Source organism: Euleptes europaea, chromosome 10 (assembly GCF_029931775.1).
Source record: "Euleptes europaea isolate rEulEur1 chromosome 10, rEulEur1.hap1, whole genome shotgun sequence".
NCBI classification, from domain to species: Eukaryota; Metazoa; Chordata; class Lepidosauria; order Squamata; family Sphaerodactylidae; genus Euleptes; species Euleptes europaea.
This window is the reverse complement of record NC_079321.1, coordinates 13,453,249-13,477,909: the sequence shown is the minus strand read 5'-3', so window position 1 is coordinate 13,477,909 and position 24,661 is coordinate 13,453,249. Positions and strand designations below refer to the sequence as shown.

Sequence of the window (24,661 nt, the reverse complement as noted above, 5' to 3'; positions counted from 1 at the left end):
CTTGCTCAGATCTTGCAAACTGAAGGCGGCGGCTTCCTTTATTGAGTCCGTCCACTCGCTTGTTGGGTCTTCCTCTTTCCCTGCTGCCCTCCACTTCTCCTAGCGTGGCTGTCTTTTCCAGTGACTCTTGTCGTCTCATGACGTGACCAAAATACGACAGCCTCAGTTGAGTCGTTTTAGCTTCTAGGGTCAGATCAGGCTTGATTTGATCTAGAACCCACTGGTTTGTTTTTTTTGGCTGTCCCCGGTATCCATAACACTCTCCTCCAACACATTTCAAAGGAATCTATTTTCTTCCTATCAGCTTTCTTCACTTTCCTGCTTTCACACCCATCATCTGCCTAAGGTCATAGAATGGAGGGTGAGAGATTCAAAACAGATAAAAGGAAGTATTTTTTCACACAACGCGTAGTTAAATTGTGGAACTCCCTGCCCCAGGATGTGGTGATGGCTGCCAGCTTGGAGGGCTTTAAGAGGGGAGTGTGTGTGTTAAGTGCCGTCAAATCGCTTCCGATTTGTGGCGACCCTATGAATTAATGACCTCCAAAACGTCCTATCCTTCACACACTGATTCTTGCAGGCTGATGGCCTTGGCTTGCTTTATACTGTTTTGCTCCATCCCCCCCCCTTTCAACATTATTCAGAATATAACTCCCCCCTTCCCAAGATAGTCGTAAACTTTATTGAATGTCATGGATTAAGTTAAAAACAAGCTACAATTTTACAGGTTGTACATAATCTTCAGGACATCACACCTTGCTGAATAGTGGTCCCAATTCCCACCCTGGAACCCTAAAATCCCCCCAGGGGGAAATCCCCCCCTTGTTGAGAACCCATGCTTTATAGAGTCAATCCATCTCAGAGCCAGTGTGGTGTAGTGGTTAAGAGCGGTGGAGTCTCTGATCTGGAGAACTGGGTTTGATTTCCCGCTCCTCCACATGAGTGGTGGATGCTAATTTGGTAAACCGGGTTGGTTTCCCTACTCTGCCACACGAAGCCAGCTGGGTGACCTTGGGCTAGTCACAGCTCTCTCAGCCTCACCTACCTCACAGGGTGCCTGTTGTGGGGAGGGGAAGGGAAGGTGACTGTAAGCTGTGTTGATTCTTCCTTAAGTGGTAGAGAAAGTCAGCATATAAAAACCAACTCTTCTTCTCATGTTGGGTCATGTTGGAAGAAGAGTTTGTTTTTATATGCCAGCTTTCTCTACCACTTAAGGGAGATTCAAACCGGCTTACAATCACCTTCCCTTCCCCTCCCCACAACAGACACCCTGTGAGGTGGGTGGGGCTGAAAGAGTGTGACTGGCCCAAGGTCACCCAGCTGACTTCGTGTGTAGGAGTGGAGAAACAAATCCAGTTCACCAGATGAGCCTCCACCACTCATGTGGAGGAGTGGGGAGTTAAACCCGGTTCTCCAGACCAGAGTCCTCCACTCCAAACCACCGCTCTTAACCACTTCACCATGCTGGCTCCTGGAATAGTCTTCCATTAAAAAACTACCCTGCACCTAGAAAACTAGCCTAACAATGTAATGTTCTAGCCTAGCTTTCGACCCCCTATGCTGGTTTCCTATTCACTTTATGTGAACACCCCCTCCCCTAATCTGTGCAGCCCTGGCACAGATCTAACCACGGAGTCATGGGAGTTAGGCCAGAAGGAAGCTCATTCAGGCTGTAGCTGAGTGTGGCAGCAGTAGGAAGAGTGCCAAAGTCAACAGACAGCAGAGCGGCCAGGGCGGCAGCTTAGCTGGTACTTGTCAGATTGCCATACCAAAGGCCACTGGGCATGTTCACTCTGAGGGAGAATGCTCAGTATGGCAGTTGATGCCCTCTGGCCTTTTGTTGCCCACATCTGATTTTAATACTCTGGGGAATATGGACAAAACATGGCAAAATTAGGCCAGATAATATCAGATACCACATAATTTTTTAAATGGCAAAATAAGTCTTAAACTTACAGAGAAAAATATAACAATCCATTATTTTGGAAAAAACTGCAACCCAGTAGAAGAGATAGCAAGGACAGAGGAGGCTAAGCCTTCCCATTGTAACCTCGACAGCAGCTAGGCGATGATCCCATTCCAGTGAGAAAGCACACATCAAATTATTTGATGGTCCTGACCTTAAAGAGCTGGTGCCCTACCTTAAGATCCTACAAGGTAAGTATGTGATGTGAAAGACCCCTGCCTGAGACCCTGGCGAGCCACTGCCGGTCTGAGTAGACAATACTGACTTTGATGGACCAAGAATCTGATTCAGTAGAAGGCAGCCTCATGCGTTCAAGGTTACCATCCAACAGTGGTGAATTGTGCTGCTGTGTCTCCACCTTTCTGCCTGAAGGACAAATAAATGCAGAAATTCTCAAAATCTGAATGGCATGCATTCTCTTGGGGAGGGGAGAGGGAAAAAGGTACAGTTTGGGAACGGCCCACCTTTGCATGGCTCCGGTTCAAAGGTCTGCTGAGGAGCAACTGCAACCTTACACCAAGAATCATATGATTCCTGCGGAAGTGGAAAGTGCCACCAAGGCAGTTGACTTATGGCGAACCCAAAGGTTTTCAAGGCAAGAGACATTTGTGGTCTGCCATTGCCTGCCTCTGCATAGCAACCCTGGTATTCCTCAGTGCTAAGCAGAGCCGGCCCTGCTTAGCTTGAGATCTCATGAGATCAGACTAGCCTGGGCCATCCAGATCTGGGCAAAGCTTCTTGTACAGCCATCCAAATTGGCCATATAGCTCAGTACCATCTGCGGCAGGAGTCAGTGAAGAAAGTCCATGGGGAAGTGACGGGCACAGCCTTGGTTCAGCAAACACAAGAAAAGAGTTCAGTTCCTGGAACATCCAGTTAAATGTTCTCAGGTGCCAGGTGTGGGGAAAGACCCTGGGGATCTCCAGGGTGGAAAGTGCCATTAAGCACAGAGGAGGGAGGCAATATTTTGCTACATGGACCTGGGAGGTCAAGGCAGCTTTATATATTTGCATGTCTGTTCTCACTGGTGTGTCTTTTCACATAATCTGAGATCCTCTACCAGGAGACGCCAGGGACCAAACCTTGGCACACAGAGGACATGCCGTACCACAAAACCACGGCTTCTTTTCACCAAGCCATGCAGCAGTTCCCAGTTTCCAATAGCAATGAATGCACATCATTGCTTTTATGGGAAAGCTAAATCCCCTTGATCGCAGAAAGGGAATTTTCCTGTACGGTAAACCTTGCAAATATGGAGGGGGTTTCCAAATGGATCCTTTCCCCTATAACTGACAGGGAACTTGAACTGGAAACCCCTTAAGGACTGAAATTTGGAATGCCCCTTATATTTCATAGAGCAAGTAGAGAGGTGACCTCCTGAGTCCAACTGTACTAGTACCTGAGAATCTCTCACAAAAACAAAACTCTCATACATAGATGCAAAATTCTGATGAGGCAGTGCTCTTGACATCCAGGCAAATCAGAAATTTTGTTGGTCAAAGCCTCCTGTTCTATAGTGGTGGTGGAAAGTGCCGCCAAGTCATGGCCGACTTATGGCAACCTCACAGAGTTTCCAAGGCAAGAGGCATTCAGAGGTGGTTCCCCATTACCTGCCTCTGCGTAGCGACCATCCAAGTACTAACCAGGGCTGACCCTGTTTAATTTCCGAACTCTGTCAAGATCGGGCTAGCCCAGGCAATCCAGGTCAGGCCTCCTGTTCTATAGGGACCAAAAATATAGCAAGGTCCACACAGGACTGGCGGACATTTGATTGGGGGTTGGGTTGGGTGCCTGACCTGGATGGCCCAGGCTAGCCTGGAACACTCTACCTCCCCAACTGGCATGGAGGCTTCTAGCACTGGCATACAGAGAGGCACCTGTATCCCTCCCCATGACCTGACTCCCCTCCAGCCTTTGGTCTCCTCAAAAGGCCATTGTTGTCTGCCCTCCTCTCATTTGCAAGTTTGGGCCTGGTCTCATAAAGATTACCTGAGCCCCAATCATCCCTTAGGGATGAGTTGTCCGACCAATGGGATCCCCTGATCTTTTTTTCTTCCAGTCAGTTCATACAAAAGCTAAACGTAACCTGTTAAGTCCGCATGGGGAGGACACACGTGGTCGAGACGGAGTTCCAACACAACTCGTTTATTGCAGTACAGAACAGAACAGAACTGAGAACTGTGAAAACCGGCCCCGCTTATATTTCCCCTGGCCGCTTGCGGCCACTTCCCCCCTGATCCGTGATAGGGGGGGACAACCCCCGGGTCGCCAATAGTGCGACCTGGCTTAGGGCCAATGGGGCACGCTGGCTCGGGCCAATTGCGCGAGCAGGGCTTAGGAGCCTTCGCCTGGGACTCAAGCTTTTAGGTTTGCCCCTGCTTACTATCTTAACTATGTACATACATAACATAACCCGTTTTATGTTAAGCACCAGTTAAATAGAACCACCTTCCTGAAATATTGTGCAACTGAAATTTAGTGGGGGAAGGGAAACAGGAATGAGAGAAGGGAAGACTGGGTATGCAGTTCAATGCTAATAAAGTATTTGCTTGGTGTGGATACAAAAGCCGAGAGGAGCACTGGGGAGAAGAAGAAGAATTGGGTTTTATATGCCGACTTTCTCTACTACTTAAGGGAGAATCAAACTAGCTTACAATCACCTTCCCTTCCCCTCCCCACAACAGACACCCTGTGAGGTAGGTGGGGCTGAGAGAGTGTGACTAGCCCAAGGTCACCCAGCTGGCTTCATGGGAGGAGTGGGGAAACAAACCAGTGGTAATGCACCTGGCTGTTCACCTTTCCACTGCCAGATTTCTGGTTCCCCCCCCCCCAGTCCCTTGCTGAGAAAGCATGGGATGACAATTTTTTAAAAAATGCATTTCTCAAAGCTGTGGTTGATGCCATTCAACCCACCTAATTCTCTGTGCTGCCTTCTTCATGCTCAGGAAATCGTCTCTGAAGGCTGGAAGTTCCACTGGGCGTCTTTGCCAAACACCCCCCACGTCTCCATTTTTTAAACCCGGTACCCTACACTGATGTGGGTACCCAACACTGGACTGCCCAAAAGAATGAAAAAAAAAATCAGTGGGTTATAGATCAAATCAAGTCCGGACCCTAGAAGCTAAAATGGCTAAACTGAGGCTGTCCTACTTTGGTCACATTATGGGAAGACCAGAGTCACCGGAAAAGGCAACCGTGCTAGGAAACATTGAAGGCAGCAGGAAAAGAGGAAGACCCAGCAAGGGATGGATGGACTCAATAAAGGAAGCCACGGCCCTCAGTTTGCAAGATCTGAGCAAGGGTGTTAAAGACAGGACGTTTTGGAGGACTTTTGATTCACAGGGTCGCCATGAGTGGGAAGCGACTTGAGGGCACTTCACACCCACACCCACACTGATGTCTGATCCTTAGAACAATGGGGTGTGTGCTATGGGATTTGGATGCCTGACTCGGATGGCCCAGGCTAGGATCATGCCAAGATCCCAGAAGCTAAGCAGGGTCAGCCCTGACTCCCACCACCGACGAAGTCAAGGGTCCCTCCGCAGAGGCAGCGAACGGCAAACCACCTCTTGCCTTGAAAACCCTAGTGGGGGGGGGGGGGTCTGGGTAAGCCGGTTGCGACCTGCCCACCCGCCACGAGATTCGGACACATGGGGACGCGCCATCGCGCGCCACCACGCCACAGCACGTCTGACCGCCCCGGAACTCAGAAAAGCAAGCCGGGTGAAATCGGAGCCTCGGTACAGGGCGCTGGCCTTGCTAAACACGCCCCACCCCTCGGGGGGGGGCTGCTGGGGGGGCGGTCCTGGAGAGAGAGAGAGAGAGAGAGAGAGAGAGAGGGGGGGGGGTCCCCTGCGCTCCCCACCTCGCCGTCGCGGGCCAGAGGGAGGGAGAGCGGCCAAAAGGCTGCCCGCGGAGGGTCTCGCCGGACCGGGCACGAAAGGGTGGCGCGAGGGACACCCTCGACGCAGAGGGAAACAGGTGGAGAAGGGGGGGGGGCGCGCGCGGGCGCGGCCAGGCAGCCCCCCGCCGGCCGGCGACCCAATGACGCCCGGGCGCCCTCGAGGAGACCCTCCCTCCTCCGGCCCATTGGCGGAGCGCGTCGTCCCTGACGCGGCGCGATAGGACGAGCGGCCCCTCCGCCCCCCCTCCCCTCCCCTCCCCTCCCACATCCCCCCCCTTGCCTCCCGTGTGAGCGTCTGGGTAACCCGGGCGGGTCACGTGTTGTTTTGCTCTTTAGCTGGGGCGCGCGGGGGGTCCGCGGTCTTGGGAGCCCGCACCGCAGCGAGCGCGCCGGACCGACGGACGGACGGGCGGGCGAGCCAGGAGCCAGGGAGGCGACCTTCGGCGGGGCTCAGCTTCGCCCTGGCGCGGCCGGCGGGGGATGGCGAGCCCCCCTGCGCAGGAGCCCCCCCCTCCGCCGCCGGGCAGCCCCCCGGCCGGCCGCCCCCACCTGCACCTGAACCACAACAACAATAACCCGACGCCGCAGCAGACGCCGACGCAGCCGCCGGCGCCGGGCGAGGTGCGCAAGTGCGGCTACCTGCGCAAGAGCAAGCCCGGCCACAAGCGCTTCTTCGTGCTGCGGGCGGGCGGCGGCGGCGGCGAGGGCGAGGCGGCGTCGGCCCCCCGCCTGGAGTACTACGAGAGCGAGAAGAAGTGGCGGAGCAAAGGCGCGGCGCCCAAGCGCGCCATCGCCCTGGACGCCGGCCTGAGCGTGCACAAGCGCGCCGACGCCAAGCACCAGCACCTGGTGGCCCTCTACACCGGCGGCGAGTGCCTGGCGCTGGCGGCCGAGGGCGCGGCCGAGCAGGAGGCCTGGTTCCAGGCGCTGAGCGGGCTGCTGCGCGCCCCCCGGGCCCGGGGCTCGCCCCCCGACGGCCCGCAGCCCGCCTCCTCCTCGCCGCCGCCGTCGCCCGGCCCGCCGCCCTACCGCGAGGTGTGGCAGGTGACGCTGCGGGCCAAGGGCCTGGGCCGGAGCCGGCGGCTGTCGGGGGTGCGGCGGCTGTGCCTGGCGGCGCGCACCGTGGCGCTGGGGCGCCTGCACTGCCCGCGGCCCTGCGTCACGCTGCAGCTCATGAGCATCCGCCGCTGCGGCCACTCGGACAGCTTCTTCTTCATGGAGCTGGGCCGCTCGGCCGCCACCGGCCCCGGCGAGCTGTGGCTGCAGGCCGACGACGCCGTGGTGGCGCAGCACATCCACGAGACCATCCTGGCCGCCATGCGCGACCTGCGCGAGCCCGCCCCGGGCCGGCCGCGCAGCAAGAGCCAGTCCTCCTCCTCGTCCTCCTCCTCCGGGGGCGGCTTCTCCGCCGCCGCCGGCAGCCGGCCCATCTCGGTGCCCGGCCGCCGGCCGCCCCCCCCGCCCTGGGGCGCCCTGCCCCCCGGCCAGGCGGGCCTGCTGCGCCGCTCCCGCCCCGGCCCCCCGGGCCCGGCGGGAGGGGTTGGCAACCGGGCGCGGACGGCCAGCGAGGGGGATGGGCGAGGCAGCCCGGAGGGCGGGCGGGCCACGCTGCCGGGGGTCCCCGCCGCCCGGCCGGGCCGCTCCCTGGCCCTGTGCCACTCGCCCTGTGCCTCTGGCGACCCCGCCTTCCCGGCCCTGGAGGACTTGGGCTTCAGCCCCGGGGGGGACCCCCGGCCCTTCTCCTCTTCCTCCACGGTCAGCAACCGCAGCAGCACCCCCGAGACCCCTCCGGGCCAGCGGTTGGACGGCTACATGGCGATGGAGCGGGGCCCGCTCTGCTACCGCCCTTGCCCGTGGGACGGCGGCAGGGCGGACGCAGCCCCCCGGAAGCGCACGTACTCCCTGACCACGCCGGCACTCCCGCGCCCCTTGCCCCTGCCGCTGTCCTCCGCCTCCCTGGACGAGTACGCGCTCATGCGGGCCGCTTGCCCTGCCACAGGGGCCTCTTCGAGGGCAACCTATGCCCCTTATCCAGAGGACTACTGTGACCTGGAAATTGGCTCGGGGGGCACCAGCAGTAGCAGCAGCTCCCACCTTGGCCCCGGCGGTGGCGGGGAGGAAGGTTACATGCCCATGAGCCCTGGGGTAGCGTCGGCCTCGCCGGGGCATCCTGGCTCAAATGCGTACATGCCTATGAGCCCTGCCAGCGTGTCTGCCCCACAGCAGATCTTGCAACCCCGCCCCTACAAGACCAGTAGCGAGAGTTCTTCCGACGACAGCGGCTACATGCGCATGTGGGGACCCGGCGCCCGCCTGTCTGGGGAGAGCCCCGAAGGCCGTCTGGTCAACGGCGACTATATCAACATGTCCCCTTTGCTGCCCGGGCCTGCCGCCGCTTCTGCCTCACCTCTGCCTTTGCCAGATGGCTTCGGGGCCCTGGGGCCCGGGGTCCGGCCCAGCTGCTCGTGCGGCCCCCTGGCCCATGCTTGCCGGAGCCAGCCGGGCTCTCTGGGTGAAGAGAGGGACAGTGACCAGTACGTTCATATGAACTCACTGGCAGGGAGGCTGATCCAGGCCCCGAAAGGGGAGCCGTCCCCTGCCCCTTGCGACCCCTTTGCGATGCCTTCGCTCCCCTTCCACAGCCGGGCAGAGAGCTCCCTCAGCCAGTGGGCAGGGTTGCTCGGTCGTGGCGTTGTGCCACCCGGTCGCCGTTCCTTGGGGACCTGGCTGCCCAGCAGGAATGAGGAACCCCTGCCGCGTAAAGTCCAAAGCCCCAGTGGGGAGTATGTCAGCTTGGGCTACTCAGCGGCGCCAGCTGGGGGCCTGTGCTCGTTTGGTTCTGGCCTGACTGGGCATCCCGGTTCTCTTTCCAACTACATGAACCTCAAGTTGAATGGGTCGCACTTGGGCACTGCCTCAGTGGGGTCCATGGAAGATGTCCTATTGCCAGGATCCTGCCCCAGCCCTGGACAGCTGGATGAGCATTACCTAAAGATGGGGGTGGCTTGCCTTTCTAGCCCTTCTTCTGAGGTAGGGGACTATGCTGAGGTGGACTTTTCGCCAGTCACCACCCCGCCTCAACCCATTTCACACAAGCTGGAGAGCCCTCGTGTCTCCAGCCCTGTAGCTGACTTGAAGCGACTGACGATCTCCGGGGTGGAAGCCTTTCTTTTTGCCAACCCTCCTCCCGATCCCGACCACGGAGCCAAGGTCATCCGGGTGGATCCTCAGGGGCGCCGGAGGCACAGCTCCGAGACATTCTCTTCCACTACCACCGTGACCCCTGTTTCGCCTTCCTTCGCCCACGTCCCCAAGCGGCACAACTCTGCTTCTGTGGAGAACGTGTCCCTCAGGAAAAACGAAGGCTTCGCGGAGGAGCAGCATGGCAGCCCGATGTGCCGGGAGACCTCAGCCGGCTTCCAAAATGGCCTCAACTACATTGCTGTTGATGGGGAGGGAGACCCTCTGGCAAATGGCGGCCCAAGCAAGCCCAAAGCGAGGCACCCCCTCAACGGGAGCGTCAACGACATTTACGCCAGTATGGACTTCTTGGCTCACAACGTGAAAGAAGCCACTTCCGTGAAAGGTCAGTTTCTGTACTTAATCTGTGGTTTTGCCTTTGACCAATGGGGTTTTGAGGGGAGCAACACAGCAGCCAAAGAAAAGACAAGGTTGAGATTGGTAAACCTTAAAATGTTCTGAAATGCTTCTTGTGAAGCTTACAGGGAGATAATGTCAAGTTAACTGAAGTCATTCTGAATGTAAGTAGTTGAGCCTCAGAACTAGTTTTTATGGTAGGAGTAGTGCAGCAGTGGAATCGGCTGCCTAAGGAGGTGGTGAGGCTCCCCCTCATTGGCAGTCTTCAAGCTGCGGCTGGACCAACACTTGTCAGGGATGCTCTAGGCCAGTGGTTCTCAACCTTTTTCCGACAGTGGCCCCCTTCCGACCTTGTTTCCTTCCTGTGGCCTCCTGTCTTACCGGTAGAAAGGTAGCTGTTTAAATGTTTTGTTTGTAAATAGCCAAGGAACAAAGAAGCATAAACAGCCACACAAAGTGCACACAGCAGTTTTCACCTGTGGCCCCCTTGGAATATCCTGGGGCTGCCCGGGGGGCCATATGGCCCCAGGTTGAGAACCACTGCTCTAGGCCAGTCCTGCATTGAGCAGGGGGTTGGACTAGATGGCCTCTATGATTCCTTCCAACTGTACAATTCTGTGATTCTGTGAATTCTGTTACATAGGATTAGACCGCACTGTAGTGTTCGCTTGCTACCTCTCTGATTTTTTTAAAAAAATAATTTTATTAACATATATAAATACAATTACAATTCACAAACATGTAAACAAACAATAGAAGACTGTCAAACAGACAAGACAAAAACAATTAAAAAAAACGGAAAGCTGTCTTTGCCGCACTTATGGTTGGTGGCTTAGTATTCTTGTAAACAAATAGATAAATATACAAGTATAAGAGGAGTACAATTACAAATTAGATGGTTAATACAGTTAGGAGTGTGAGAAAAAAATAAATAAAAAAAAAACAAAGTAGAGGAAGGGTTGTTATAACTTTAATTCATTTCCCATAATCTTTGAAATGGTTTGGATATATGTTGAATTTCTTTCTGGTTTGTATATGAGATGAAGTCATGCCATGTTTCATGAAAATTTTCAAAAAAAGCTACCTCTCTGATTTCACAGAGGTCATTCTCCTATAGTGAATACTCTGGCTGCTTTATTTATTTATTTAGATATTTATACCCTGCTTTTCTCTCCAGTGGGGACCCAATTCAACTTACAGCATCATTCTCTTAGTCACTTTATCCTCACAATGACAGCCCTATGAGTTACACTAGGCTGGTGTGAGTCACAGGTTTTTCGTTTAGTAACTGGTATCACCTCTAGTGTCTTTGCCTGCAAATTATTTCTGTATACCATGCAAAGCCCGTTAAGCGTTTTGATATCAAGCGTTCTCCAAACAAATACCAACCAAGGTTACAAACAACAGAGAGGCTACAATGAAATAATTTGCTGGTGATCAGTTATCAGACAATCAATAAAAAGTCTAATACATAGGCTTTGATTAGCCTATGATGAGGTGCGCTGGCAATATATATTTTTCTTCAAATATTCAACGTTCTTCAAGAGTTAATTTAAGAGGGCTAATTCCAGAAAGAAGTTGGCTTCCTTTTTAAATGATTTGGGAGGGGGAGATGGAGGAGTTAGCTTGCGAGGGGGAGGGGAAGGCAGTTGTCTAAAACCCAACTGGTAAAAAAAAAAAATTAGAGTTGTAAATAGCGTGTAGCAATGCATGTGAACTGAAGCATCCCAGCTGCATTTTGCATCTTGGGCTCAGTGGTAGATGTGATGAAAGCAACTATTACTTTTGATCCATCCAAACAATGACCTTGAGCGAGGGGGCAAAACAGACACAGTAGTGAGAACGGATATGTACAGAGTTGCAGAGACACCGTGCCCCTGAGACGTTGGAAGTATACCATTTAACCGAGCAAAGCGATTTAAGTGACAAATAGTATCCTTATGATTATTATTATTTTCCTGAGCCCTACAATCTGCACGTCCCACCAGTTTATAAATGCATTAGGGTGGGGTGGAGCTAAGAGTTTTTCATCTATCCAAGATGGTATATAGGATGTCATCAGTAGCAGCACTTCTGCTTAAAAACGTGCTGTTGCTACCTTGTTCAGCAAACAATCTTGGTATTTCAGGGTATGTGGCAGAAAATAATAACAGTAGCCGGCAGACATCCTGATTTGGATGGCCCAGGCTAGCCTGATCTTGTCCGATCTCAGAAGCTAAGCAGGGTCAGTCCTGGCTAGTACTTTGGATGTGAGACCTCCAAGGAATAATACCCAGGGTTGCTATGCTGAGGAAAGCAATGGCCAACCACCTCTGTTAGTCTCTTGCCTTGAAAACCCCTGCTGGGTTGCCGTGAGTCTGCTGTGACTTGATGGCACTTCACACACACAACTGACAGACTGAAGAAGTGAACTGTGGCTCACAAAAGCTCACACCCTGCCAGAAATTTTGTGAGTCTTTAAGGTGCTACTGGACTCCTAATCTTTTCAACTGACAGACTTGTCTGTATTGAGGTAGCTTGAAATACAGTTGGAGAATAGGATAAGGGGGACAATACTGCAAACCCCTTGCCCAAATGGGCATGTGCTTATAGTTTGGTTAAAAATAGAGAGTGTCATTCACCAGAGTAGGAGGGGTGGGGAGTGGAGGAGAGATCTTTCCAGTAAGACTGACAAATACTTCATATTCCTAGGTGTCAGCTTCAATTTACAGGAATTTGTGATATATGTTTAGGTACCAGCTCTGCTCTGCCCTGGATGGCCCAGACTAGCCTGATCTCGTCAGATCTCAGAAGCTAAGCAGGGTCAGCCCTGGTTAGTATTTGGATGGAAGACCACCAAGGAAGTCCAGGGTTGCTATACAGAGGAAGGCACTGGCATACCACCTCTGTTAGTCTCTTGCCTTGAAAACCCCATAAGGGGTTGCCATAAGTCAGCTGCGACTTGACGGCACTTTACATGCACACCAGCTCTGCACACGGCTGCATAAACCTAGCTCCTAGGCACTGTTACTTATTAAACATTTCTATTGCATCTTTCATTCCTTCTCAAAAGGGGCCTGAGGTAGTTCATCCACTTCTAGACAATAGAGAGACCAGCTGCCTGTAATTTTTCCATCTGAATTTAGGTGAACAAGGAGGACAGCGAACACTTCTAAGTCATTATAGTCTTCTTACTTATTCAAAGCTTTTATCTTAAGAAACCCAATAGACCTGCTTAGGATCACATTGTGGGTTGCTTACATATTGAAAAAGGGTTCAGGATGAAAGCAAACAGTACAACATTCTTTTGGTAAGGAAATATCATCTGTGACGCTAATGAACGTTTAAATCAGGCATTACTTTTAGTCACATTTCTCGTTTCAGCAATGAGACCTCCTCGTGTTCACATGTCATTTTTAAAATACTCTGTAGGCACTATGCTGGCCATCTGACTTGTTTTGTAAATGGCGTTGAGTGATAATTTCTTGTTAAGGTTAAACCATCCATTTCCGAACTGTCATGATTAATTTAAAATGGATTAAGTTGAATGGTAGACGGCGAACTGTTGTTCGTGCCAGAAGAAATGCACAGGAAAAAGGGCAGCTTCTGGTAGCTGGGTTTCTTTTAAGGCAGCGACTGAGTGTCATCTTCTGATTTCTTTTAGGAGCAAGTTCTCAATTTGTGGGGGCTTGGTTTACTTTTTTCAAAAAAGAAGTGAAATCTGTTACAGTGCTGAAATTCATTTGTAAAAAATGAATATAACTTCAGGAAGTGCTTTTAATTCAGTCTGGTTAGAGAATTAAAAAAAAGAAAAAGAAGATTCATAACAATTTCAAGAAATGTAGAAATGGAAATACTTTCTAACAATCTGACCCAAAAGCCAGTTTAGCCAGTCTGTATATGTGAATCCTTTTCCTACATAGAATAACCCCAGTGTTCATTTCCTCGTGCACCCCTGGGTTAATCCATCCATTTAAATGGGTGCATTAGGGTCATGTTTGCAAAGACATGTTTGCACAGGTCTGTTGTCTGCATTGGGGCTATGTGGAAGTTATGACTATAAGCACAGGAGCCTGTATTTTTTTTTTAATGAAATGACTGGATCAAGGAAATAAAACAATTTCAAGTTTTAATGGATCTGATATTTTCAGTCCTCATGCTCCAGATTAATTATTATAAGGCCAATTTGATTACTCCAAGAGTATGCAACAGAAAGATGCTTGCTTATGAAAACCTTTTCTAAAGATTTTCTGTTTAGCTGGCTGACTGTCATTTTTCGTGCTTCAAAATAACATAAATGGTACATGGCAAACTTTGAGCTCCCAGGGATTGATTGATTTGGTTTGGTTTAGAAAACAAATTATGCCACCTCTCCAGGAACTTGCCCGAGGCAGTTTACAAAATGAAAATAATAAAAACAATTTAAAAATATATTAATTAAAACCCAGCATCATGTCACTCAGTTGAACTAATCATTACAGTGGTGTTTCAGTTTTATAAATATTTGGTCACCTTACAGTTAGTCATTCCTCTCCCAGTATGTGGCTGGCACCATGAAATAGTCACAGAATTGGGGACTGCAGGCAACATTCCTTATACATGTATAGCAATAAATATAGCAAATAATTCTCCATTCTGTCCTAACCAAGTTAATGTGAGCAGGCTTCGTTCTATGCAAAAGCAATTCTTAAATTCAAAATTAAATACTTGTTTACTCTTTTAAAGTAACTGTTGCTAATTCCAGTCACTCTTGGCATTTGGGCCATGTTTTCCCTTGCCTTCAAACCTTCTGGAAACTTTATGTAACTGTATAACATTATTCAGTGACCTACAGCTGATCTGATCATATACAGAATATGAATGACATTCAGGGTGTTAGACTGGCAATATAAGCTTAGGAGCCTCCCGAATCAGTGAAAAGATCTTCAGATCTTTGGGTGACTTCAGAATGATGGGAGTGGGACTCAAACTATGCTTTCTGCTCATGGATCCAAAGTGGTGAACATTTCCCACCATATTGGTTGAAAGCTCTAGGGCAGAGGTGTCAAACATAAGGTCTGCGGGCCGGATTCGGCCCCTTGAGAGCTCTTATCCGGCCCGCCAGGCAGCCACCAACCCCGCTCGATCTGGGCTGACGAGGCATGGCCCGGCCCAACCAAATAACATTTATGTCATATCCGGCCCTCATAACAATTGAGTTCGACACCCCTGCTCTATAGTATGAGGGGGACTGGGTAGAGCTAGATTCGAATCCAGTAGCACCTTAGAGACTAACAAGATTTACGGGGTACCAGCTCTTGAGAGTTAAGGCACCCTTAGTCAGATACCAGGGGAGTCTTGACTCTCAAAAGCTTGTACTCTGAAAATCTTGTTGGTCTCTAAGGTGCTACTGGACTTGAACCCAGGTCTTCCATTTCTGACCAACACGGCTACCCTTCTGAAAGTATCCACGTGGCAGGCTTGGTAGTAACTGGTTAGGGTGCACAATTACTTACTTAGCTAGTTGCTTATGTTGTCCTGCCAAATTTAAGATGGATTTTATGGCTCACCAGGTTTCTGACTAGGTGGGGTCCTCACTACTTGGAAGGACAATATGGAATGAATAAATCTGTGTACACACACACACATACACAGAACAAGGGGTTTCTGCTTGATTGCCTGTATTCACCAATGGCTGATTTTTCTTCTCAGCAGCTGTTGTTAGAGCTGAACTAAACTTTACATGACAATTGTGGTGTCAGTGTGTGCGCTGGCATCTGATCTGTGGCCAGAATGAAAGGCAGATGCACATTAAGTTACATGTATTCCTGTTGAAGATGGTTTCAGAGAGTGGGCCATGTTGATCTGCAGTAGAACAGTTAGATTCGAGTCTGGTAGCTAGGGTTGCCAGCTCCAGATTGAGAAATACCTGGAGATTTTGGGTGTGGAGCCTGGGGAGGGGAGGGACCTCAGCAGGTCACATTGCCATAGAGTCCACCTTCCAAAGCAGCCATTTTCTCCAGGTGAACTGATCGCTGTCACGTGGAGATCAGTTGTAATAGCGGGAGATCTCCAACTACCACCTGGAGGTTGGCAAGCCTACTAGTAGCACCTTAGAGACCAACATGATTTTCAGGGTGTAAGCTTTCGAAAGGTCCCTTCATCAGATGTGACAATGGGAGCTTTGACTCTCGAAAGCTTACACCCTGAAACTCTTGTTGGGCTCTGAGGTGTTACAGGACTCGAATCTGTGTATTCCTGTGTAGACCACTGTTGTTAGTACTCTAGACCAGGGCTTCTTAAACCTTTCCCACTCGTGACCCCTTTTCGCCCGAGAAATTTTTACGCAACCCCGAGTATATAGGTATATAAAACAGGCATACAAATCAAACATTTACTGATAATAAATCATAAAGAAATTTATTTTAAAACAATTATTTGGTATACATATAATTTCACCATTTACTGTTGCCAAATTTTTCGCGGCCCCGTCGTTCAGTTACACAACCCCATATGGGGCCGCGACCCACAGTTTAAGAAGCTTTGCTCTAGACAGCAACACTTGGGAAGTTAGGGACAATTCAGAGTTCTCTTTCAAAAGTCTTTGCCTGCTCCCTACAACTGCATTCTCTCCTGCAATCTGCAGAGCCTAAATGTGGACAAGGGGGAAGTTCGATTTGGGGGAAATGAAGGATTTGGCAGGAGAAGACGGGTTGGCTGAGAGGTGGGACTGGTGGCAAACTTGGGACTGTGAATCAGGAGCAGCTCCCAAATTGAGTCTCAGCCTCTGAAAAGCAGTGATGGTGAAACCTAGCTTGAACAGTATCCCTCCCTCTTCCTGCGGACATGTGGGAAATAATTGTTAAAAGGGCTTGCCGAGGGATCTTATCCTTTTCTTTTCTTTCCCCAGTTTGTTAGAATTGTTACCATGTTGATCCCAGAGAACAAGAGACCCAGTCGGTAAGGAACCTCTTTTTCTAAAAAAACTGGACTAGCATATATGTCTGAAAGGGAAATGGAAGTGTAGATGTTGATGGAACTGGCCTTATTTGGGCATTAAAATTGTCTTCAGTTGTTCAGAAAATTAAACTATGGCTGCTGTTGCAGCCTTTCAAAATGTTTTTTAAATGACTCAGATTGATTTATCTTTCAGTCAATGATTTTGTAGTGTGTTCTTTTTGGGGTTTTTTATTTTGTACCAATGAATGTTGTTGCTGATGGTTTATTTTTATGGTTTGGATTATTTTGCCATGGGAATGAAAGGGACTTAAATCGAAGCATTTTGGCTTAACTGAAAGACTCAGCTGAGTGAAGATGCTATTTTGCTGGCTGCAGCATGCAAGAGAGTAATAGGCATAGGGGGGTGCTTCTCCTCTGGACCTTACAATGTAAAGGAGAGACTCTGGCCTTTGTGAGAGGAAATCTGTATTGCATTTAATTGCAGTAAATTAAAGCTCCAAGACTGCATCTCTACCATTGTGCAGTTGATTCTGATTTCTTTCCAGCCATGTATCAGATATTAAATACTCTTTATTAAAATAATGAACATTATAATAAAATAGGTGCTTGTATCACACAGGTGAGGCCAGTAACAATACAGGCTCATAGATGTGCTAAATACTTAGCTCCTGAGATAAATGCTAATACTAGTACAGGTTGAGTATCCCTTATCAGGACTGCCTGGGACCAGAAGTGGGTCGTATTTTGGATCTTTCCGTATATTGGAATATTTTGGAATTTTTGCATATATATAATGAGATATATTAGGTATGGGACCCCAATCAATTTATGTTTTATATATGCTTTATACAAATGGCCTGAATGCAATTTTAAACAATATTTTTAATTCTGTGTACACTGAACCATCAGATAGCAAAGGTGTAACTATCCCACCAGAATACCTGTATCAGCTGTTAAACAAGAGCAACAACAAACAAACTAACAATGGCAGGCTTTCTGTCTCCATCGATGATGCAGTTTACACTATATTTTACTTTTTTTAGGTGAGAGGAAACATTGAAAGCAGGCAGCACGGATCTGCCTGCACGCCGGCTCAAAGGATCTGCCTGCATGCCGATTTTTGGATCAGTCCGGATATGAGATGTCCGGATAAGGGATACTCTACCTGTATATTTCTAGTTCTAGAAAAGATCAAGAGTCCAGTGGCATCTTAAAGACTGACAACATTTCTGGCAGGGTATGAGCTTTCGTGAGCTACACCAGTGGCTCATAAAAGCTCGTACCCTGCCAGATGTTTTGTTAGTCTTTAAGATGCTACTGGACTCTTGATCTTTTCTTCTGCTAGTGACAGACTAACACGGCTACTCATTGTGATCTATTTCTAGTTCTTTTTTACTAATTACAAAAACCTCTTCCTCATCTACCTTCCTCCCCAACCACCTGCACACATTCAGTTCTACCTGACCCCAAACCCCCCTAATTAAGTCCCTCCCGACCCTAAACCCTGCCCTGCTCAGGCTCCACCCTTTATATCTTCAGGTATTTTCCATCCCAGAGCTGGCAACCCTAGCTTGTATATAGAAGGACTTGGTATCCTCTAATTCAGAGAATGCAGGCAATCCTAAAACAGAGATGGCTTCACATCAGACCAGCTTCCATGATGTTCCCACAGTGGCCAACCAGGTGCTTCCAGGAAGCCCACAAACAAGACCACTGCAGCAGCATTATCCTGCCTGTGTTTCACAGCACCTAATGTAATAGGCATGCTCCTCTGAGACCGGAGAGATACATATTCTTGTATATTTTACAATTACAGATATGAGAGGAATACTTTAATGGCATAGGTGATTCGAAAGAGAGAGAAAAAAGAAAAAAAGTTAAAATGAAAAGCAGAGGGGGGAAAAAGATCATTATATTTTTAACTTTAATTCCAGTTCCATAATCTACGGGATGGCTTAGATGCATGCTGAATATCTTTCTCATTTGTGTATGAAATAAAATCATGCCACATTTCATGAAAGTCTGATATATTGGCTAATCTTTGATTACTCTAAGTTTGGTGTGCCAGTTTTTCCGCTATAGCTATTTGCCACAATTCGGAGTACTGACAATGTAATGTTAAGGATTCTGCCATTTTCCAGTTCTTTGCTATTACTCTACAGGCAGCCATTTACATAAACACTATTAATCCTTTAGATGTTACTGTTTGATTTGGCTCCCCCCAGAATGTTAACAAAGCCAATGCAGATGTTGCATGGATGTTTTGATAACTCTGGTTTCTGAGGAAGATAGTTATGTGTGGGTCAAAAAGGGGTTCTGTATCTGGATCCAGCAAAGGTTACAATTCACACTATACATGGGTCTGAACACATCCTGACTGCCCCTTCTTTTTCCTTGCGGCAAATTTTACTGACTCTTTTCTTTCTCTTTTCAGAATGAAAAACAAGCAATTTTACCACCGCGACCTAGATGTCCAACATTTTTTTTAAAAGCTGCTTGGTTAGAATTTTTTTAAAAAAATTTAAATCTGAAGCTGCTTTATGGTTTCTTTTATTCTATTTGATGTAGCTTTATATATTGTAGGGAAAAGCAGCCTGTCTTGTTCACTGGGATGCATCGCAACGCTGTGCTGTTGTTTTCATAAACTGTGCTTAAGATGATAACCTTTTAGGACTTTGAACCTCTTGAATGGGCTGTTTTATTATATACACGTGGCCATTCACCTTGTCAACACAGATGAACTGTATTTATTGATCAGTATGGTAGGAGGTTCGACTTTCACCTGCTCCAGCAGTAAAATCTGGTGTTTACTGGCATCCTTTCAAATCTACTACCGCACTACCTCAGTTAAAAGTGAAACTGGATTTGTATTGCTGGTGTACAATTACTGGGACCTCTCCTTTATCTCTGTGCTGAGTGCAGAACAGTCGTCAACCTTATTTAAAACGTCAAGAATCCTGCTGCTGGTTAGCTGGGGTGGTTCTCACTCACTGGCTGCTGCGTTTCTTTATCAGGCAAAAAGCCCAAGGTGGGAGCTGGAAAGGCAAAGCCAAGATTTAAACTTGTTAGATTAGACTTTTATCAAGATATTTATAATAATTATAAATTAACTAATGGAAGCAACAGAGCTTAATATCATCAAACTGTATTTGGTTGTCATTCTTTACCTCTGACACATTTGTATAATCATCTCTATAGCTTTTTTTTAGCGCTTCATGTTGCAAAGGCCTTTTCTCCTATTTTTGCACTTATGTTTATCAGTGGACCCTGATTTTAGCTGCATTTTTAATAACCAAAAAGCCCCACACACTTACATGCTAGAAATATAAGGGTAATGATAAATGGCAGACAGGTTGAAAACATTGTTTTGAACACAGTACCCAGTGCACTCCTAGGCAGATTTACTCCAGTCTAAACTCCTTTATTTCTGTGGGCCTAGACTGGAGTAACTCTTCGTGGGATTGCATTATTGGTCACTTGGTCAAGCCTAATATTGTCCTCCTGCTAGGAATGCAACATTCCTGATAAAGAGGCAGAATAAAATTGGAAAGGGGAAAGGGGCAAAGATGTCAACCAGTTCTTCTAATAATTCTTGGCAGATACATACTTAGTATTTTGATAGCAAGAGTGTCATGGCTGCTATTTTTTTTTACCAACGTGATCCTCAAAGGTAGTTTCAGCCTCATTGTTGTTCCTTGTCTATATTTGAGTGACAAAACAAACTTTTAGAGATGTAAAACTGTTTCCAGGGTGTCTCCCCTGAGCCTTGTGTGACAAGCATAATAGGCTGTGAGCACGCATAATCCCATGTCAAAGAGTTCGTATTAAATATATACAGATGGTTTCATTCAATTTAAAAACCTCCATAGCTGAGTATCTGCAGCATACATCTGCAGACGGACTGTGCCATCAAGATGGCTGATATCGCTTGAGGAACAAAGCTCATTATCTTGGTATCTGTCCAACCAATACAGTTGTATAAGTTGTGGATATAAAAATTGCAGTGGGTTGTGGTGAAAATCCCCCCCCCCCAGTCTTTTTGTAGGTGGAAAACTGGAAGGATTGTTAGTAGCAGTATGAAACTGACTGGTTAATTAACGTAAGTCTGCAAACATCAGGCCTTTGCTTGCTTCTTGGTTTCTTTTCCAGCAATTCATCATATTAAGAATCAGTAAGTTAGAGATTCTTTTGGACTTATTGGTGTGGTGTGAAAATATAAAAAGGCAAGGAAGTAGATGGGCTGCTTTTGGCATATATGTGTTAAGAAGTGGAATCCATTCTCTTGAAGAAGGCACACGTGCACAAATAAATCTGGAGGTCATCTCAAGACATACTCATACACATGAAGCTGCCTTATACTGAATCAGACCCTTAGTCCATCAAAGTCAGTATTGTCTGACCGGCAGCTAGCAAACATTCTGCACTTAACCCCATAGTAGTACCGTCTACCTTTATGTCACGTCTTGAACATGGTTTTAGTTCTTTGTGTTCGGAGGATGGTTGATCCATTGATAAATCTATATGGTTTTAAAGGCTTTATATGATTTTCTCCTCTCCTGCCATTTTGAGCTGCATTGTTTTCTCTACCATTGGCTGAATATTGCATTTGTCGCCAAGTAAGTTCAGGTCCCTAACATGCAGAACTTTTACAAAACAGTTTCTTGCTGTATTGTAGAAGGCTGCTGGTACGTTGTTTTACTTTTCTGAACTAAATTGCCTTTCGTGGTAAGGCAGCTGTGTGATTAAACTTGTTCCCCCTGCTACATGCTTTTTGACCCAAAAAAAAGTATCAGGAAGTGTTTGTCTAGTAGTTTATTGGGTCTCGAAATTCCTTTGTTTGAAAAGTGTCACCTAAGGGCAACAAGTGGTCTGCTTGTAGAGCTGCGGTAATTAAAACGTAATTAAAATCCAGTGTTTTAGCCTACAAAAGGGGGAAAACGATGTTCAGCACAGCTTCTAAGAATGTAATTTTGTAGCTTGTGTAAATATTTTTTCAGCAAGAGCTTACCCAACCAAATCTGTCCCATGTATGTCGAGATAATGAGGGTTGTTCTTCATATAGCGGTAGCAGTCCTGACGCTGTTTTCCTAGCTGTCGGTGCTCACCAGCTACAGATTTTTTTTTAATCTGATGAAACCAACCAGATATAATTATCTCAGAATTTTGCCATGTGATGAGCTTTTCATATACTGTGTTCCCAGACTGTAAAAGTACGCTACGTGATAGTTTGTTTGTTTTTTCTCGCGAGTTCTCTTTATTAAGGGATGAACTCGTACGTCATTGGAAAGCAAAGCATGGCGTCTTTATTCTGATGGAGACAAAAACGAGCCAGAGTGTCTTAATGCTCAAGCCGAATGCAATGCAAAGTCTTCCTGCTTCCTTGCTGAACCTTAGAACAGAAGATTGTATTACAAGACAAACCTGAATGTAATCCCCACCCACAGTGTTCCTTCTGAGGGCATTGGAGGGGGGGGGGTATCATAATGCATATGCTGGTGAAATTATTCAAGTCACTGAAATGTAAATGTCAATCTTAAACCTGTTCTGTTAAGCAGCCCACCTTCCTGCCAGCACGGCTATAAATGAAGATGATTGCGTATGATATCCCCAACGAATGGGAGATCTGAATGTGGGACTTGCGGAAACCAAAATTTGACTCCCCCCCCCACTTCCGGTGGGGCTTCTGGTATTTCCTGATGCCACAACAATGTCTGCAGCATCTAAAACAAAGGAACTTAAATCTATACCGAGTCCTCGTCTATATTGTACATTTCACAAAAGGCATATGCAAATATTTACATTCTTAATTTCGTTTACAATATGGAACCAAAATGTATGGGCGTTAAGTTTGATAAAAACTTTGCAATGTATATTTGGGGTCTTTGTATATTTTGCTTGATTTCCCCCCCTTAAATTTTAAAATATTTTTTGCTATGTAACACGAACAGTTAGTGAAGAAGCAGTGTTTTCTTTTTGAATACATAATTATTTCTGGATATCAAGATACTAAATATATTTCTTGCTATTGTGATATGACAAAAGACTTAACTTATCTTGCTGTGTCTTCCAATGTACACGCTGTATATAGGAGTAATCGGTGATGCTGCTGGGATAAGAATACTTGGAACTAGAGTAGCGTTATGTATTTAGTCTGTATTGATCCTGGCTGCTCTCCTTAATAGCCATATGCAATAAAATGTTATTTATTAAAGGAATAAAGACTTTGAGGGCCTTTTCTCTGCAGAGGTTTTGTTTGTTAGTATGAAGCCCATTTTTGTCCCTATAAAGCAAGAGTTTTCTACGAATACAGTTCATTATGAGGTAAAGAGCCAGCATGGTGTAGTAGTTAAGAGCAGTGGTTTGGAGTGGTGGACTCTGATCTGGAGAACCGGGTTTGATTCCCCACTCCTCCATATGAGTGGCGGAGGCTAATCTGGAGAACTGGATTTGTTTCACCAGCCCTACACATGAAGCCAGCTGGGTGACCTTGGGCTAGTCACAGTTCTCTTAGAGCTCTCTCTGCTCCACCTACCTGTCAGCAATGCTGATTCTGTGACCTTAGGCAGATGATGAGAGGGAGGGCATCTTGGCCATCTTCTGGTCACTAGGGGTGTGGAGGGGGGAGGTAGTTGTGAATTTCCTGCATTGTGCAGAGGGTTGGACTTGATGGCCCTGGTGGTCCCTTCCAACTCTATGATTCTATACCTCACAGGGTGTCTGTTGTGGGGAGGGGAAGGTGATTGTAAGCCTGTTTGATTCTTCCTTCAGTGGTGGAGAAAGTCGGCATATAAAAACCAGCTCTTCTAAATATTAATGTACCTTATACTTAGAAAGTGTTTCTAATTCTATATCATGCTATGTATGCAATAGTCCTGTAAAAGTAGTTATGGTGGGAAATTGTCCTTGTGCTAACAATGAATTCTGAGATGTATTCTGTAGAGCAGATCCTATCCTTACCCCGTCAAACTCCTAATAGAAGTCTTTAAGTTGAATCCTTGCCAGACGTTTTGGCAACTCAACTGGAAAACGGAAGTACCTTACCACCAACAATGGCAGCTGTAGCCTCCCAATACTCACCTGACCCATATTAGTATGCATCACTGGAAAACGTCTGGATATAGTAGCAAGCAGCTCCCACTTCCAGCTGAAAGCTGCTAAACCATCTGTAAAGGCCCCAACATTGAGTAGCTTCAAAGTGTGAGGGGGCGCTCAGAGGTTCTTAACTGATGACGTGCTTGAATTCCCCTTGTTTGGAGACCAAGTCCCCAGACCAAGGTCTCTCTCCTTCCAATGTTAAGTTTGAACTAGGAATGACGGGACAGCCATATCTCTTTAGTCACATAACGGATTTGTTTGCATATAAAATGGGGCAGGATCTGGGTTTCCCACTAAAGGGAGAGAGGGGAGCTATCCAACCTGTGTTTTTACGGACCCTTCTCCACCAGCTCAATTTGCCTTTAGTATCAGAACTGGGACAGGTGGAAAGGAGGTAACGCAGGGTCCTGGAGACCAAGCCCTATGAGGAGAGGCTGAGGGAGTTGGAAATGTTGAGTCTGGAGAAGAGGAGGTTGAGGGGGGACATGATTGCTCTCTTTTAAGTATTTGAAGGGTTGTTACTTAGAGGAGGGCAGGGAACTGTTCCTGTTGGCAACAGAGGATAGGACTCGCACTAATGGGTTTAAATTGTGGGTGGAAAGGTATCGGCTGGATATTAGGATCTTTTTTTTCAGTAAGAGTTGTTCAACAGTGGAATCAGCTACCTAGGGAGATGGTGAGCCCCCCCCCCCGGCAGTTTTAAGCAGAAGCTGGGCAAGCACTTGTCAGGGATACTCTAGGCTGATCCTGCATTAAGCAGAGAGTTGGTTAGATGGCCTGTATGGCCCCTTCCAACTCTATGATTCTAATTGGAGGGTAAGGTGGGGGTTTATTCAGCCTCACTCTGGTGGAAAAAAAGCGGACCCTTCTTCCAACCCATGTTGGATAAAAGATCAGCACACCAGGAATAAATACAATAATGTAACTTCCCCATCTTAACCATTTCAGCTCTTAGAATCACACAAGCAATATTGTCCTCCGGAGCAGAACTAGAAATAATACAGATGAGTTCATATTTCTCAACTTGAACAATCACAAAAGACAATGCTGTATATCAAACAAAACTGGAAACTTAATAGGCAATATCATTAAGGGATAGCTCATTTTAAATAATTACCTTCCCCTCCCTCCCAGCAACAAGAATATTAGAAACAGAAGCTTAACTTGTACACTGATTCCTT

At 47.5% G+C, this 24,661-nt stretch overlaps 1 protein-coding gene across 1 annotated transcript; it reads left to right on the top strand.

Annotated features, from left to right (window-relative positions):
- Positions 1–5,616: 5,616 nt before the first annotated feature.
- IRS2 (insulin receptor substrate 2) lies at positions 5,617–18,868 on the top strand. Its single transcript, XM_056856858.1, has 4 exons — positions 5,617–5,706; positions 6,207–9,456; positions 16,336–16,385; positions 18,820–18,868. The coding sequence occupies exons 1-3, from the start codon at positions 5,617–5,619 to the stop codon at positions 16,341–16,343; spliced, it is 3,348 nt and encodes a 1,115-aa protein (XP_056712836.1). The 3' UTR covers positions 16,344–16,385; positions 18,820–18,868.
- Positions 18,869–24,661: the final 5,793 nt, after the last annotated feature.

Excerpts from the sequence above, each read along its gene's own strand:
- IRS2 (XM_056856858.1), top strand. The coding sequence starts at position 5,617 with ATGGGGACGCGCCATCGCGCGCCACCACGCCACAGCACGTCTGACCGC. Across the intron at positions 5,707-6,206 it reads CGGGTGAAATCGGAGCCTCG|CTGGGGCGCGCGGGGGGTCC; the intron begins GTACAGGGCGCT and ends TTTGCTCTTTAG.